At 51.7% G+C, this 15,984-nt stretch overlaps 7 protein-coding genes across 7 annotated transcripts; 4 read left to right on the forward strand and 3 right to left on the reverse strand.

The window, feature by feature from the left end:
• Window positions 1-457: 457 nt before the first annotated feature.
• atg11 (autophagy protein ATG11) lies at window positions 458-4,311 on the reverse strand (the record flags this gene model as incomplete). The annotated part of the gene is made up of 3 exons (XM_024825814.1): window positions 458-3,946; window positions 4,021-4,132; window positions 4,244-4,311. The coding sequence occupies 3 exons, from the start codon at window positions 4,309-4,311 to the stop codon at window positions 458-460; spliced, it is 3,669 nt and encodes a 1,222-aa protein (XP_024680776.1).
• Window positions 4,312-4,546: 235 nt separating this feature from the next.
• P174DRAFT_444217 (centromere protein H) lies at window positions 4,547-5,618 on the forward strand. Its single transcript, XM_024828032.1, has 3 exons — window positions 4,547-4,798; window positions 4,889-5,060; window positions 5,126-5,618. Exons 1-3 carry the CDS (start codon window positions 4,621-4,623, stop codon window positions 5,493-5,495), a joined length of 720 nt encoding a protein of 239 aa, XP_024680777.1. The 5' UTR covers window positions 4,547-4,620; the 3' UTR covers window positions 5,496-5,618.
• Window positions 5,619-7,498: 1,880 nt separating this feature from the next.
• Window positions 7,499-7,759, reverse strand: P174DRAFT_444218 (uncharacterized protein). The gene has a single exon (XM_024828033.1). The coding sequence runs from the start codon at window positions 7,731-7,733 to the stop codon at window positions 7,536-7,538; it is 198 nt and encodes a 65-aa protein (XP_024680778.1). The 5' UTR covers window positions 7,734-7,759; the 3' UTR covers window positions 7,499-7,535.
• A 1,034-nt stretch (window positions 7,760-8,793) lies between these two features.
• Window positions 8,794-9,280, forward strand: nhp6 (high-mobility group nucleosome-binding protein; the record flags this gene model as incomplete). Its single annotated transcript, XM_024825121.1, has 4 exons — window positions 8,794-8,857; window positions 8,913-9,008; window positions 9,064-9,185; window positions 9,245-9,280. 4 exons carry the CDS (start codon window positions 8,794-8,796, stop codon window positions 9,278-9,280), a joined length of 318 nt encoding a protein of 105 aa, XP_024680779.1.
• Window positions 9,281-11,210: 1,930 nt separating this feature from the next.
• On the forward strand, window positions 11,211-13,158 carry P174DRAFT_462650 (uncharacterized protein; the record flags this gene model as incomplete). The annotated part of the gene is made up of 9 exons (XM_024830147.1): window positions 11,211-11,626; window positions 11,687-11,914; window positions 12,004-12,102; window positions 12,160-12,237; window positions 12,286-12,518; window positions 12,570-12,681; window positions 12,730-12,834; window positions 12,881-13,062; window positions 13,109-13,158. The coding sequence occupies 9 exons, from the start codon at window positions 11,211-11,213 to the stop codon at window positions 13,156-13,158; spliced, it is 1,503 nt and encodes a 500-aa protein (XP_024680780.1).
• Window positions 13,159-13,274: 116 nt separating this feature from the next.
• On the reverse strand, window positions 13,275-14,528 carry P174DRAFT_444223 (CCDC174 family protein). The gene has a single exon (XM_024828034.1). It carries the CDS (start codon window positions 14,476-14,478, stop codon window positions 13,378-13,380), a length of 1,101 nt encoding a protein of 366 aa, XP_024680781.1. The 5' UTR covers window positions 14,479-14,528; the 3' UTR covers window positions 13,275-13,377.
• A 266-nt stretch (window positions 14,529-14,794) lies between these two features.
• On the forward strand, window positions 14,795-15,965 carry P174DRAFT_462652 (homoserine dehydrogenase; the record flags this gene model as incomplete). Its single annotated transcript, XM_024830148.1, has 3 exons — window positions 14,795-14,822; window positions 14,888-15,021; window positions 15,045-15,965. 3 exons carry the CDS (start codon window positions 14,795-14,797, stop codon window positions 15,963-15,965), a joined length of 1,083 nt encoding a protein of 360 aa, XP_024680782.1.
• Between the last annotated feature and the right edge of the window lie 19 nt (window positions 15,966-15,984).

The following is a 15,984-nucleotide window of genomic DNA, read 5'->3' on the forward strand; positions in this document are numbered from 1 at the left end:
AGTCGATGCTGACCGCGATGGCGAGGAAGCCTCCGTCTCGCCGGCTAATCGGGAAGACGAACGCTGCAGGCTCGGGGTTGGCTGGCGACCTGCCGGTTCCGTCTCATGCGCACGCCCTGTGCCCTATGACGGTCCGTCAGCTCCAATCCGGGGAGTCACGAAAGCTGAAGAAAATAATAAGAAGAAGGAACGCGTGAATGGCTTCACGGTCCCTGGAGCTGGTCACGGCGAACCTCTTCAGGGGTGGACGCTGTCTCTTGTGCGCTCTGAGAGACAGGGGCATTCGCCTCGGCCGGCCGAGCGAGTTCCGCTGTAGACTCGTTGGCTCGCTGGGAGATGGCGAACGGTCCTTTTTTCGAGCTCGAGCTGTTGCGCCGACTGTCCAGGCTCTTCGTCAGGGTTCTGGCAACGTTTCCTCCATTTGATGTACGCTTCAGTCGAATGCTACCGCGGGCGTCTACGTGCGCCGGCGCAACGGTGCTTTTACCCAGGCCGGGGTTGCAGGGGCGCCGGGCTTCTCTTCATTTGCGTCCAAGAGGTACCAGCGGAGACCGTCAGACAGTTCGAAGGGATTCTCGTCATCGAACGAAGCGGCGTCACTGGTTCCCCCTATGGATCGACGGTCCGGGTGGGCTCCATTCATTGACTTTGAAAGATCCACCACACGCTCTTCGATCTTCGTGATCCGAGCCAGTAGCCAGTCACGGGTCTGCAGTTTATGGGCATCTTGCTCGCGTAGGAAATAGTGCGGTGCTCCAACATTGAATGCCGCCCAGGAGCGGATGGCTTGGTTACGGGTGGGAAGGAACAGAGCAAGATCCCCTTCTTTGAAGGAGCGATACGCAATCTTATCATGCGCCTCGCTCTGCATCCGGTGGTACTTGTCCCGGTATCCTCTTGCCTCTTTCTGCCATTTTCGAGCAAGGAGCTCAATATCTTTCACTCGTTTGACGACCGCATCTCCAAAGACGTCCACGTCAAACTGGTACAGAGACTCCAAAAAGGCCATGTACCGATCCGTCTCCTCTTGGGCAGTCTCTGCTTGCATCCAGTCTATAAGGCTGGGGTCTGGCTTGACAGAGACGACCCCTGACAGGGCAAGACTATCGCCAATACCAGAGGAAGCATTGACTTTCGACGCTCTCTGAACAACTATCTCCCCGTCCTGCCGAATCACAGTGAAGCCCAGTTGCTCGAGCATATGCTCCATCTTCTCGACCTGTTCAAAGAGCTGCTGGGAAAGCTCCTTTGCTCTTGAACCACGAATCTCAATGCGCGTTGTCGCTTGCTGCTCGGATTCCGAAATGGCCTTGACTTTGTTCTTCCATGCGGAAACTTCCTGTTCGGACTGGCGAGCTTGAGCCTCGACCTCAGCTAGTCTTTGAGACAAGCTTCCTAATTTCCTTTCCTCTTCTACTACACGTTGGCGCAAGGCATCAGTACCGACGTCACCATCTGCACGCTGGGACTGCAGAGCATAGAGCTGTGATCTCTCATCATGGAGCTCCGACTGCACTGCGACTAGTTTCTCCTTTTCCTGTGCTAGCTCTCCTCGGACCTGGGCCAGTTCCGACTCGCGCTGCTCCGCGCTCTTCCTGGCGTCTTGAACCTCGGTCTCCAGTTGATTCATCCGCTCTTCGAGAGCTTTGTTCTCGGCTACTGCCTCAGCCATCTTTTCTTCGGCATTCTTAACGTGAATCGAGAGCCCTTCTGAAAGCACCTCAATTGCCTTGATAATACTAGGGATTTCAGCTGGCACAGCGCCCCCAGGGGACAGGTTCGTGAACGCAGCCTGCAAGGTCTGAAGACTCTCTTGCTCTGTCGCTTTGATCTCCGACTGCTGCTTCTCAAGGTCGTTGATCCGCTGCTGGAGGCTCTCTTCCGTCATCTTCTGGGCCTGCATTTGCTCGAGCAGACCGTTCGCTCGGTGTAGCTCTTCCTCTGCGTGAATATGAAGATTTTGCAGTTCGGTCTCGAGTTGACTGATCCGTTCGTCGGCGTCTTGTTTCGCATGGTCGCGGCTGTCTGTAATCCGATCCAGTTCCTCCTCAAGTTCTTCTGTTCGAAGTCTGTATTTTTTTAATTCTCCCTCCAGATAACGCCGCTCTTCGTCGAACTCCCGTTGGCGGGCTTCAAGATTGCCGATGAGATCTTTCTTAGTAGACTGTGCCTCCTGTATCTTATCGGTATTAGACAATCTCTCCGCGTGTGCCTCCTTGTGGAGCCTCTGCACGGTCTCCCGCTCCGCATTCAGCTCTGCCTCCAGTGTGACGATTCGCTGCGCTAGCGTCTTGTCCTCTGAAGACTGGTTGTTAGACATCCTTCGGGACGACACTGATGAACGCCTGGAAAGCGCATCGGGATGGGGCGAAGCTGGAGAGCTAGGAAATTCCAGACTAAAGTTTCCACTGACCGGCCGACTGAGCTGGCTCTGGCGGTGAAGCAGGTCCTCGAGCTTTCGAATCCGGCTTTCCGAACCCTTCAACTTCTCTTCAAGCTTGGACTTTTCATCCCTCAGACTCCGCAGCATATCGTCGCTCCGGAGGAGGAGGGAGCTTCGGCTTAAGTCGAAGATGCTACCCTGCTTGAAAGCCTTTGCCCTGCGGCGCTGGTGGCGAGTAGGCGCATCTAAGTCTTTGTACTGTTGCGTAAGCTCATCGGCGAGACTAGCCATGGCTGGTCGAGATTTGAGATGTTGGATATATGATTCAATATCGTTTCTATTGACCTCGGGCCATTCATAGTCGAGGCCCTGCAGATTGATCTCGACGCCGGGAGTAGTGGTCTCTGTAAGGGAGATGAAGTCGCCCATGCTCTTCAGCCATTTCTTCCGCCGGCGCTGCTCCTCATCTCTGAAGACAGCCATCTCCTCGGCCAGCGTCAGAGAATCGGCTTTCATTTTTTCATTGAACTCGCGACGCCGCACGGACTCCACTAAGATAGAGCCGTAGACCATAGGCATGTGGTAGACAGAGAACACAACATCAAAAGCGTCGCTCTGGACGTTGAGGTTAATGATCTGAGATTGTACGTCCGCGAGGCGTAGCTCAATCGCGGAGATAGTCCGCATATGGTCGAGAGCGACTTTCATTGCAGTATTATGTCGTCTGACAGCTTCTCCAAGCCCGGCATGGATCTCAGCACTAATGTCCAACATTGAAGGGAGAAGATCTTGGGTATGAGTCAGCGCAAGCCTGGAAACATTTGCTAACGTCTTCTGATTGTTCGGCAGAGCTAGAACGTGCTCATAGTCGGAGCTTATTTTCTTCGCGATAGTAATCATCTCCTGCAGTCCGTCGGCGACATCGGCGCCTGACGGCATCGGGCCGTCGATCAAGCGTTGCGTGTCTGCAGTGATGCCCCTGACAGCTTCAGCAACATCATCAATTTGACGGGCAAAGCGCGAAGACTCAGCCGCTGCTTCCGCTCCGGCTTTTTCAACTTCATCTGCATCCACGAAATCCCGAAGCGACCCCGTTGGCCGATCTGCGTGCTCTTTGGGTGTTGATGGACGTCCCAGGAAGGGAAAGACTTTTGGTGCGGGAATGCTTTCGAGTGTCGCGAGCGCGCGCTGCCATCCATCCAGAGCAACTCGCTGCTCTTTCAACAAGTCATTTGCCCAAGTCTGAGCCTCTTGAAACCGATTTTCCAGATTGCCCACATGGGTCTTTAGATTCTCGAGAGCTACGCCCGCCGCCCGATTGATGATGTCCGTCCGCTCGTTGTGTTCGTGGATGATCTTGTCCATAGCTCCACACCTCTCTGCCAGGCCTAAGGCCCATGACCGTCTGGCCATGTAAAGATTCCGCCATGCTTGTACATCGTTCTGGTTGGTCAGGGTATCAGGAGGAGTGTCCGGGGTGAAAGGCTCGGGAGAAGAAAGCTCCGGGAGCTCAACATTCTCGGGTTCGCTAACAAAACGGCGGTCATAAACGAAAATCTCATCCTGTTGAACGAAGAATCAATGAGTAGCTGAAGCTATACGGAGATACTAGAATAGCCAGCACTATCTTATCGTACCTCGGTGGCAAGTGACTGTATCCTGACGTTCTTCCCACGAGCGGTCATCAAGATCTGCCTCTGTGCAGGTATCGAGGTATGACGGGCGATCCATGTTCGTAGTGCATCCGGACTAGGAGAGATAGATAGCGTCAGTAAGCTTTCGCACCGTATCAGACAAGAGGATAAGAAAGGACGAGCTGAAGGAATGCGGTGATGGTATACTAATAAGAGGAAAACATACGAGGCAAATGACACTGGATCAGCCAGTAAATGCTCACCGGTGTGAGCAATGTAGATATTCAAAGACATCCCCTCCTCACCGACTGAGCCCAGATGCTCAGGAGTAGAGATGTGAAGAATGTAGGAGGGGAAGATGATAAGGCGAGGGTCATATCATATAGACGCAAGCCTTCTAGGCCCCCAAGAGAAGCTCCAGCCTAGGCTTTGGTACTAAGGGACCTGTGAGTCCGTGACACAACCCCGGAACCAGGGATTCTCCACCGCAACCCCCGACCGTTGGACTTTGGTTAGTAGCTCCAGTGACCGGAAAGCTTACGAGCTAGCTTCACCTGAGATATCACAAGATGCTTTGGTCGGCCTGCCACGAGGTCTTGCTCCATGTCAACTGCGAGGATTCAGTCTCTGCCTCACCTCAGTCCAGGCGAGGTTTCCTTGCTGGATCTTGCGGCTGATGACCCTCGCGATGTGGTGACCCTGTCCGACAAGGAAGCCTTGATTTTGCAACTCTACAATCAAATCCAGGAACTGGAACTGGAAAAGGCACTTCTCGAACAAGGTACGCGTCAATATGATATTTTTTTGTTTCTCTGATATATCTTTTTTGGGCCCTCCAAATCTGTCAGTCCAGGATACTGATTCTCACTAGAGCTGGAACCGGCTTCTGGGGACAATCCAGATGAGCAACTTGCAATCGCAGAACGTGAGCTTCTCGAGGCAAGGGCCACGTACACGGTCAGGAGAAAGGCCATCAGTACTGTCCTGATGACTGATCCAACATTGAAAGCTGTTCACCTGAAAGCTACAACACCTGCTGAAAGGTTTTACCTCTTTCCAGTTTATACGAGCATTTTAAATCTGCATTTCCCATACTAACCCTTCATAGAGCACTTTTACCCCTGGTCAACCGGCGTGATGTGCTTTCTTTGACACATGAGAATCTGATGAATGCGCACAACGCAACTTTGAGAGAACTATCCAATGTGGAAGTACAAAATCTACAGCTACACCAGAAGAATCAAGAGCTAGTGCGGCAGCTTCTGGAGTCCACAAAGGATGATGATTCATGGAGAGAAACACTTGACGATGACGACCTCAAGGCACAACTTGAGCAACTAGAGGCCGATCGCAAGAAGAACAAATCAAGATGGGAAGTCATGAAAAGCGTTGCAAGTGCTATTGTTGTGGGAAGTGGAGTGAACTGGGCGGAAGACGATGAGCTTACAGCTCTAGTTATTGATGAATTTGATGAGTGAAGGGGGAATAGTCGCCGCAGAAATAACGATTTACCATAATTTAGTTGTACTGACTTCTCCGATCGGCGTACTACAGCATACTTCTTCTCTTTAATCATCTAATGATGGGCTTCTTTTTTTTTATTTTCAATTAGTGGTATATATATATCATCTTGACGCAGTCTAATCGACAGAACGGCAGAGGAAGCTCGCTTAGGTACCTAAAGTGTCGCCCAGACTGCCAGCGCCCACTAGAACAATCTTCAGTCGCGGCGTGACCCACGTGACATCATCCTCCACCCATACTAACAAGAATAATTGTCAGACCATATGATTACTGTCTTAGTGTCATAAATAATAATAATATTAATAGATAACTTGGCTCTGAATCCCTGGAATCATGGAGAAAAATCCGAATACAGATGGATGGAAATTAGAACCTGATAAGGTGGGCGCCAATTGAGGGATGCGTCTAAGGATGTTATGCATTAATCAGCAACTCGCCGGTATGGGACATAACTGAGCCTGGGATAGATGAGTACCGTAGCATTATTCTTTGGTAAAAAATGACAATCAGTGTTTCCACCTGGAAGTTGAAAGAACCTCTCTAGGTACTGATACGGAGTGCTAGACTGAGTGTTGACACACTCTATGACGACTGTCCCAATAGTATGGAGTACGTACCAGTGATACCACACCATAAAATTGGGTTTACGGGGAGTAAGGTCCTCCTCCGTAGTAGTCTCTCCTGCAGTACGGTTATTTTTGGTTTTGCCCATAATCTTCAAGACGAGGTGGCATTTAGCTTGAATTAGTTATGCAATGCCTGCAGACAAGCAGTTTTACCCACACAGCACTCCGTACGGGAAGTAAGCACAGGATGTGGAGGAATACCAGGGTGAATATGACACTTCCTCGCCCAGCTATTCAACATCATTAGTTTATGAGTGCTTGTGACCTTGACTGTTGTCTCTCAGTGTTGAATAATTCAGTAACCCTTGCCTTTAAAATCTTTAAGAGTAGACTAACATTCATCTATGAAGACTGGATCGTTCTATATGCATCAGCAAACATACGGTGAGCAGAGTGTAGGATACATATACAATGGACGTGGCTGTATGATTTAGCGATCACTACCAGGGCACTGAAGTCCTCTGTACCTGCTACACACTTATGTGATCCGTTTGATACTAAGGCAAGGCGTTATTACCTTCTGTGGCTGACTAGTCTAGTACTTTGGCAACACTCCCTCAGACCGAAGTCTGCGACTCAACGATTCCAAGTAGATAGTGTAGACTATTTAGATTGTGCAGCACATCTGAGTCCTGAGTACTTGCGTCTTGCGGAATAATCCACATTCAAGTCTACCATAATTACACCTTTGGTACGTGTAGCATGAATTGGCAAAGCATTTAATGCGTATCCGTGGTAACCCGAGCTGATGAGTAGAGAGTCAAGCCGTAATTATCACGGAAAGGTCTGATATAAAGTAGGGGGAAACTCAAGATGAAGCAAACGCAGCTACATTGAGATTTAGGGATACGACCCGCGGCAATAATGAAAGAACCTTATGAACTATGTGGGCACAGCTAGCTGACGAGTGCAGAACTCATGCTATTTTGGTCGATATGTTGTAACTGGAGAAGGAAGAGCCGACGACCTCTACTCCGTACCAGGTAAACAGTTCTCTAAACAACTGACTGTTGAAATACATATCCCTTCATTCAAGAGATAATTAAGGATGGACAAACAATCCAATCGAGAGCGATAATGGTAGGGCATTGATGGGTTTGCGCCGAGGCATGGGCTGTGTGTGTACATAGAAGGGAAAGGCAGTGGGAATTATGCATTGAAAGAGTCCGCGGTGTTTGATCCAGAGCCAGCTATCAAGTTCACAACAAAGAATCTTATTTTCCATTTTCCATTTTTCTTTTTTAACCGAGATTATTGATACGTATCTCGATGATCAATGGACGTATGAAAATTGATCGGCTGTCAATAATTATTACTACAGTTGATTATCTGTGTGCTACTTTGTCCTCCGTACCATTACTGGGTGGCTTAGGTATGTGTGATTAATCCACAGTATGGAGAAAGTACTGCTAGTAAAGTGGTACCAGCTAGTAGGAAAGGACGGTGGATGTGGATGAGGTGAGGCGTAAGGTGACTGTATGGTATTCGTAATACACTGGATGACGATACCTCGCCATCAGCGCGATGCGCAACCACGTATGCTTCTGGTTTGACAAAAGGCAACATTCATTGCGAAGAAAGTCAAGATATACAGAATCGACGAATGAATCTTGTTGGAATAAAGAGAGTCGTTACCTTTGCAGTTTATATCCTTACAAAAATATGGAGTGATAGGGCCATGAACAGCTAACGGTCGCAGGAAATGGAAGCCTGAGCAATGCTGTACATGACATGTATGGAACGATACCACTCATTTTCTCAGCGCAGAGCCAGCCAGTTAGGTAACTTTTCCCTTGCCTGTGCTGCCCCCGCCTCCCTTCCAACCAAACTAAGCCGGATGCAAAGCGTAGTATGAGGTGAGTGAGGTAAAGCAGGTCGTCAGTAGTCCAGTAGTAGTGGTGTAAGCAGAGTGGTGGCCCGCAGTCCCGTTCTCCCTTTCTGCTGCTGGTGGGCGCTGCTGCCCTCCCTCTCCTACTACTACTACTCTCCCCTCTTCCCTCCCATACTATTCTCTCTCTCTCTACTCCCTCACTCTCCTCTACCAATTCTCTCCATACAAATTCGCTCCCCATACAAAAAGTACTACATATCCGAATCGGTGAGTTTCCTATAAACATTCCCACATCTAAACATCTTCTCAACAACACCAACCCAATTATTATTTTTCTCTGCATCTACTTGTACCCATCTCAGAACGTCTTTCTGCGATCGTTATTTGCTTGATTTTTCCAACATGACCGCGAGATCCTGCTGTCGCGCATTCGCGACCGCAATCATATAGTTCAGTTGCAATGAACAGCCCCAAACTGATATTCGTCGAATGCAGGCCAAAACAGTCGATTTTAATACTTGAACTATCTTCTTGCTCTTTGAGTCAGGTCTCAGGTAAGCTCTGGATGCGCGATTTTCTTTTCTCGTGTTATTGCTTGACTTGCGACCGTGAGCGCCCTACAAGCACGCGCACCACTGTGCTTCTAGCGCGTACTCGAGCATCAGTTCCTCGCCCTTTCCTCCGAGTTTGGTTTCATTTTCTGCGGTTTTTCTTTCATCTGACACACTCGTTTTTGATTTCCCGACTTAATTGGCAGCTTCTAACAACTCTTTCTTGCAGTCAATCACCACCACAATGCCTAAGGAAAAGACCTCCACCCGCGCCACCAAGACCAAGCGCGTCGAGAGAAAGAAGAAGGGTATGTGCTTGCGCTTCTTCTGACGCATCTTGCTTTGAACTAATCCTTAAGATAGACCCCAATGCCCCCAAGCGTGGTCTTTCTGCCTACATGTTCTTCGCCAACGACAACCGTGACAAGGTCCGCGAAGAGCACCCCGGCATCTCGTTCGGTAAGTCATCCTGACTAGAATCAGGCCCTGGATTGATGACTTACTCTCTCTGCAGGCCAGGTCGGCAAGATGCTCGGAGAGAGATGGAAGGCCCTGAGCGACACCGACCGCCGACCCTACGAGGAGAAGGCCGCCGCCGACAAGAAGCGTTACGAAGACGAGAAGGCGAGCTACAACGTACGTGATTATACGTCTTGTGCCTTGAATTGAACAGTACTGACAGACTTGAATTACAGGCCGCTCAGGATGAGGACGAAGAGGAATCCTCTTAAGGTCTTCTTTCAAACCTAGGTCTCTTGTGTCTGGACCGATTGGCGTTGTTGAGTCGTATTTTCACTCTGATTGAGTTGTATTCGTCGCTTTTTCCTCTCTATACTCCTTTTTATTTTAACTTGCGACGGCTCTCGGGATGGGATGACGGTGGGGTTTCTCTACGTGCTTTTCTGTTCTTCATGAAGGATCTTCAATGGGAAATGTTTACTGTACGGACTGGGTTGAATTTGACTTGAATAAGAGTGGGTTGCAGCCTTATTTGAGTTCCGGCTGGTGGGATTATTATGACCGGAAGCTGAAGCTGAAGCTGCAGAAAGTGATGTGTGAGGCAAGCAAAAAACTGCTGTATACTAGTAGCTAATCAACCGCATCCATCCTTTCCCTCTTCTTCTATGTGTCGTATATCAAGTAGGTTGCACGGGGTTGCTGCCGATTGACAGTTGAGACTGGAAAAATATGAGAGATCTTGCAGCTCGGGTACCTGGCCCAAGCTCCCGGGATGACGCGGGGACCGTTTGTTTACGTGTTGCACCAACGCGTCCCAGCTCCGATATCTCCGAGTTGGTGCCTTGATGCCTGAGCTTTGACACTTCATTTGGTCTCAGGTATGGACTATCGAAGTATGGAGATGTGTTATTGCGTCGGGCTATATATAGCTGGGATGGATAATGGAGCATCGTAGACATTCCATTGTCAAGTACCGAGTAGTGCTGTCAAAGATGGGGTATCTACCTAGATTGATCACCTGCGAGAGATGATACACAACTCAGCAATCGATGCATACCTACTGTTGATACTGCAGTTCTAGATGTGCTTCTAGCGTTGATTTTTCAAAACATAGTCCAGTCTTTCCAGCTCTAGATCTCTGACTGTGAGATCTTCTTATCGCTACTTAGGGAGTAGTGTCTCGTGATCTGCATGAAATGAGAGAAAGTTGTTTAAGGTTGGTCATGAACTTTGTTCTCACAAGGGGATGACAAAGAGTGAGACTTCTGGAAGTAGAGATGAAACAGAGATCATGTTCTGTGTCATGAGATGCCGGTCCCCCTAGCCAGTTGAAGCATCCCATTCCTCTCCTCCTGCTCGTCCTCGCGGGGTTACACTTACCCTTGCAAATCCTCATCACCGCTCAATTCGGTGGATGCGATTCCCCGCGCATTATTGGCTGCCAGGACTATCCTCTGCATGAACACGTCAACGATCCTTATTAGACGGCCAGGAGGGGGGCATCTTCTCTGTCGCTGTCTGTCGCTGAAGGAGCCGCAATTCGATTGTCTTCTTCGCCAACGGCCTCCAAGTGCAAGGATGAGGGATCTTGAGGGTCTCTTGATTGTACGTCGAACCCTTTTGACTCAGATCTTGTGCCCCACTTGAGGCTTCTTCCGCTTCTAGATACCCTATTCTCCGTCCTTTTTGAACAATCCTGGTTGCTTTCCTACTCTTTCATTCATTGTTCTTCTCTTCTGATAGGAATCCTTTGCGACGATGCATGCTGCTTTGGTGTGCTGTTCTCTGTCTTTCTATGAGAGCCTCTAAGGCGACATGCAAGATCCGAGGGCTGATCCCACCGATAACACGGCACAAGCAAGCTCTTGAATAACCCCATAACTAACTAGTTAAATACTTAGTCTAATCCTAATCTTCAGCCTCCGAGTTGGTCGTTGGCACCCCTCGGGCTTATTTTTCCCTTTGCCTTGATTCTCCTATGCTTGTCCTGGATGCAACTCCACACTATTTCGTATAGCCACCATTTGTGCGGTCCCCGCGTGTATATTTTTCTGCATCTCAATATTCCCTATTTGAACACTACACTGGTCAACTGTTTGTGCACCACATTCCGGCTCGTCTCTCCAATCGTATATAACGTGCCCCCACCTTCCCGAGGGAAACCTTTCTTGAAGGCCGCGGCCCAGTGATGTGATCCTCGCAATGGCATTGCGCACATCGGCCGACAACGCAGAGGATGTGGCAGCTGGCTTCCGGATGCTGCGCGATCCTCTGCCCGAGCATGCAACGGAGATCACCAGTCTCATTGCCGACCTCTACTCCATCAGCACATCTTTGACAAGCCTGGATGACCTCACCAAGAATCGTCACTATCGGCGCAATGTGGCTATCGCCAAAGAAGACCTGGATCTAGTGCAGACCAGCTTGAAGTACACCCTCGAGGACATTGTGGATTTCTTCGGCGACATTGAAGTGCAAAAAGGATCGAACCGAGAGGTCTACAAACGGACATGGCTTAGCCTGACTGCGTTCTTTCAGAAGGAGTCTCACGAACCGCTTCCAACTCGTCTGGCCAAGTACAAGACGTTTCTCCGGGAATTGGAAGATTTGATCAAGGAGTGCGTTCCGCTTCTCTTTTTTTTTTTCCCCCTAGGTCTGACACTGACATGATCCGGCAGCAAATTTCCCGAAACACCTCTTATGAGCGGTCTGCGCAACAACCTCAAGGGTCTCCTGATCCAGCAAGAAGACCGGCTTACTCCGCGATTTAGTGGCCTCTCACTAGGTACCCCGTCCTCGAGCACCACGAGTGCCGAGCCAGGAAGTCCTGTGAGTGATCGACGACCCCGGAACCGTAGGTCGTACGAGCGAGCCAGACCATCTCATCGCTCGCCTCAATCGCCCCTGTCTCCTTCATCGGGAACATTCTCGGATATCCCCCGTCTGCGCCTGATGCGCCGGGATCACCTACTACCGGCTCTACAACCACTACCAGTCAGTCCGCTGGCTCCAATACGCTGGTGAGCGACCATTGGGCCAAGCAGGTGTTTTTAGATGAGATTACAATGACCTCCATTCCTTACGTAGGCGAAAGGTGAGCGTCAATATGTCTCCAGGTTGCTTAGTTTAGCCATTGATGCAAGGACACTAGTTCGAAATGTCTCGGTGACCATTCTCCTGGGGTCAAACGGTGGCTCAAAGATGAAGGATTCGAGGAACTTTTCCAATTGTAAGCATACCAGGCCCGCTCAGGAGAGCCCGCAGCTAACCGTCTCAGAGCATTCACCGGCGACTCGGACCTTCGCGTGCATTTCTACCTTCGCGAGGATGACCACCGAGCGCGGATATTGTGCAAGGCTCCGCACACCACTCGACCGAGCGAATACTTCTGCATGCCTCTAAATCTCCTGGAGATAGTCCGGGTTGGCTCCTGTCTCAACCTGTGCCGGCGACGGCGCGGAGGGTATGAGCTAGTCCTGTGGGCAAACCTCAAGTTCAGCACCATCGAGCGTATGTCACGGTGTCACCCTCTGCCAAATGCACCTTTCTGATGAATAATAGAGATGGTCCTTTTCTTCTGCACATTCCTCGCATTACGCTCCCAAGACGCCGGCCGACCTGTGGAGAGCATCCGCGATTACGAGCTCGATAACGAAGAAGAGCTCTTCGGAGGGTAAGTCTCCGCAAATTCAGCCCAATTCAAAAGCTCACACCGCAACAGACAGATCCTCGATGATAATTACCTCCACGCGTTGCGCATATACCGGGACAAGGTATCCGGAGCCGTGAGGCTGCAGGCATCCGTCCACAAGGGGGAGATGAAACGGTATGATACCGATCCATACGGACTACAGAAGTTGACTGGTTCTTAGAGCCCCGGTGTGGACTGCATTTATCGCTCAGCACCTCGGGACGCGAGGCTGGATCCGCCGTCCGGATCCCAAGGTGGTTGTGCTGCGTGAGCTCCGTCAGACTATCTTCATGTTCGCGGCGGATTATACTCCGCAGAAGACGTCGAGGGGGGAGCATATATTGCAGTTTACAAATCGTGCTGGTGAGTTTTTGATCTTAAGGTTTTTATCGAATACTAACGGATGTAGATGCCCAAGGTTTCGTAGAGACCATCGCACAGCTGGCGAATACTCGCTAGAAAGATCGCAGTGAGACTTTTGATCGTATAGGGAACTATTGGACGACTTGGTGACAAAAAAAAAATACCCACGATTTATGTGCCATGACTGTCATGAGAAATGATCATTTGAGCGGCTTATTTGCCTCGTTGAGATATCCGGTGTATTCGCTTCTCTGGCGTCCAATGTTGCAATAGGGTATCATAATGTACAGCAAATTATAAAAGAAACTCCCGGATCTAGGATGCATCCGCCTGCAGTGCACCCAGATCCCCCAACCCAGCCAGAAAGGTCTCCGCCCTTCTCCTAGTCCGTAGCTCCTCAATCTGCCGCCTCCTCTCGTCCTTCACCCGCTGTCGCTCCGCCCGCCTCGCCTGCCTAGCCTCCCGTTCGCGCTGCGTCTCTTCCCGCGCACTCATCAGCTCCTCCATCTGCTTCCTCCGCGTCTCCTCATCCTTCGCAAACGCATAGAACGCCGTCCCGCGGTTCCGCACCTCCGCATCCGCATCGTAGTGCGTCTCCTCCGGCGGCGTAGGCGACCGGTCCCGGCGCGCAGCAAGCGACGCCATCTGCTCCGCCGCAGACGACGACAGATTGAACGCCTCCGCCTGCACCGCAGGCCCGTAGATCAGCTTCTCCGGCCGCGCAGGCTTCCACCGCTCCGGGCCCCGACCTTCCCCGCTCTCTTGTGCTTTAGCTAACGCCGCATGCGCAGCTTCGGCCCTCGTCCCGCGCCTCGTCCGCCCAAGCTCATCTTCGTACGAGACGATAGACGCATTGTCGTCGGCCGCTTCCTCTTCCTCTTCGGAATCATCCGACTCCCTCGCTCGCTGCGCATCAGCCCACTTCCGGTCGAAATCCACCAGCCCCTCCTTCTCCTTCCGGCGGAGTCTTGCCAGGTAATCATCCCGGTTGTTGATCTCTTCGTCATCGCTGTCGCCCGCGAGGTAAAGCCCGCTCTTGAGATCCTCGTACATGCGTGCCTTTTCCTCCAGCCGCCGCTTGGAGCGGTGCAGGGTGGCGGTGTCGACAGCGCCAATGTCTGCGGTGCGCTTGTGGATCTGCCGGACGGAGGTTTCGGCGGCGTCGTCGTCGTCGGCATCGCGGAGGTCCGCTGCGGCGCGTTTCTGGGCGCCTTTGTTGTGGACGGCGAAGATGTCGGATTTGTCGGATTTGGAGGGTCGAGGGCGGCCGCGGGCGGAGGACTCGGTGCCTTTGGTGATGAGGGAGGAGAGCTGGGTTGTGAAGGCGAGGGTGGAGGCCGAGGGAGCGGTTGATTGAGAGGAGGGTTTTTGGCTGTGTCGGGGAAGGCCGTAGAGGGATGGATTTGTGTTTGACATTTTGTATACTGAAATGGTGACTGTGAGCTGTTGGGAGGTTTCACTCCCCGTACTTTTGAGATGAAGAGCAAATAAATGTTGTACTCTGTAGGGAACTAACTCGCCGATGTCGATTAGATAACAATCCATGCCTCAGGCACCACTCCGATAATCGCTGCCCCGCGACTCCACGATCAAAGCGTTGGCTTCTGCTTCTTTTGTGATTCATCATCTGCCGTCTCTGTTCTTATTCATTCTCTAACGAAAAGTTTCTTGGAAGTGTGCACTGTCTATAGCCATTTCTGCCACAGATATCAAGAATTCTCAGCCATTGACCATGTCTAACATCTATCTCGGTGTCATTGGTGAGTATCCCACCTCGCTGCACCCAGTGTACTGATTTCACGCTTACAATGAATGCACGATGCAGGCGTCGGTGGTGTTGGAACCGCATTCCTGAACCAACTCGCCCGTCTTCCCAATGCCCCCAAGCTGATCCTCCTCGCCCGCTCAACACAGACCCTCCTGGCCCAGACACCGGCCTACTCCCCGCCATCCCCGCTGGTGACTGGAAGGCGGCCGCCGAGTCCCCCTCGCTCACCAAGTCGGGCGCTCTGTCCCCCGAAGAGATTGCTTCCTATCTTTCCTCCGCCCCCGGCCGCTCCATCCTGGTCGACAACACCAGCGACCCGGCACTGGCGAGCTCGTACCCGGTCTTCCTCCGCAAGGGCATCTCCATCGTCACCCCGAACAAGAAGGGCTTCTCCTCCGACCTCTCCCTGTGGAAGGAGATCTTCGCCGCGGCCGCCGAGGGCAAGGCGCTCGTCTACCACGAGAGCACCGTCGGCGCGGGGCTCCCCGTCATCTCGACGCTGCGCGATCTTGTCGCAACCGGCGACGAGGTCACCCGCATTGAGGGCGTGTTCTCCGGCACGCTTTCCTTCCTCTTCAACACCTTTGCCCCCGTCTCGGGTGCCTCCAGCGCCAAGTGGAGCGAGGTCGTCGCCCAGGCCAAGGAGCTGGGATACACCGAGCCCGACCCGCGCGATGACCTGAACGGCATGGACGTGGCCCGCAAGCTGACCATCCTGGCGCGCATTGCGGGCCTCGAGGTCCAGGGCCCGGATGCATTCCCTATTGAGTCGCTGATCCCCGCCGAGTTGGCTTCGCTGCCTTCCACCGCGGACGGCATCACGCAGTTCATGACCGAACTACCTAAATTTGATGCGCAGATGGCGGCCATCAAGGAGGGCGCCGAGAAGCAGGGCAAGGTCGTGCGGTATGTGGGTAGCGTGGACGTAGCGAAGAAAGAGGTGCGCGTGGGGCTGCAGCAGTTCGACAAGGACAGTGCCATTGCGGGGCTCAAGGGCAGTGACAATATCATCAGCTTCTACACCAAGCGGTACGGAAGCAACCCGCTGATTGTGCAGGGCGCCGGTGCGGGCGGCGATGTCACGGCCATGGGTGTGACGGCCGATCTCATCAAGGTGATTCAGCGATTGGGTTAGATAGTCCTAGCCCTCATGA

The sequence above is a fragment of the Aspergillus novofumigatus genome, assembly GCF_002847465.1.
Source record: "Aspergillus novofumigatus IBT 16806 chromosome Unknown P174scaffold_6, whole genome shotgun sequence".
Lineage (NCBI taxonomy): Eukaryota > Fungi > Ascomycota > Eurotiomycetes > Eurotiales > Aspergillaceae > Aspergillus > Aspergillus novofumigatus.

Excerpts from the sequence above, each read along its gene's own strand:
- P174DRAFT_444218 (XM_024828033.1), bottom strand. The coding sequence starts at position 7,733 with ATGTTGCCTTTTGTCAAACCAGAAGCATACGTGGTTGCGCATCGCGCT.
- P174DRAFT_444217 (XM_024828032.1), top strand. The coding sequence starts at position 4,621 with ATGTCAACTGCGAGGATTCAGTCTCTGCCTCACCTCAGTCCAGGCGAG. Across the intron at positions 4,799-4,888 it reads AAAGGCACTTCTCGAACAAG|AGCTGGAACCGGCTTCTGGG; the intron begins GTACGCGTCAAT and ends GATTCTCACTAG. Across the intron at positions 5,061-5,125 it reads GCTACAACACCTGCTGAAAG|AGCACTTTTACCCCTGGTCA; the intron begins GTTTTACCTCTT and ends AACCCTTCATAG.
- P174DRAFT_444223 (XM_024828034.1), bottom strand. The coding sequence starts at position 14,478 with ATGTCAAACACAAATCCATCCCTCTACGGCCTTCCCCGACACAGCCAA.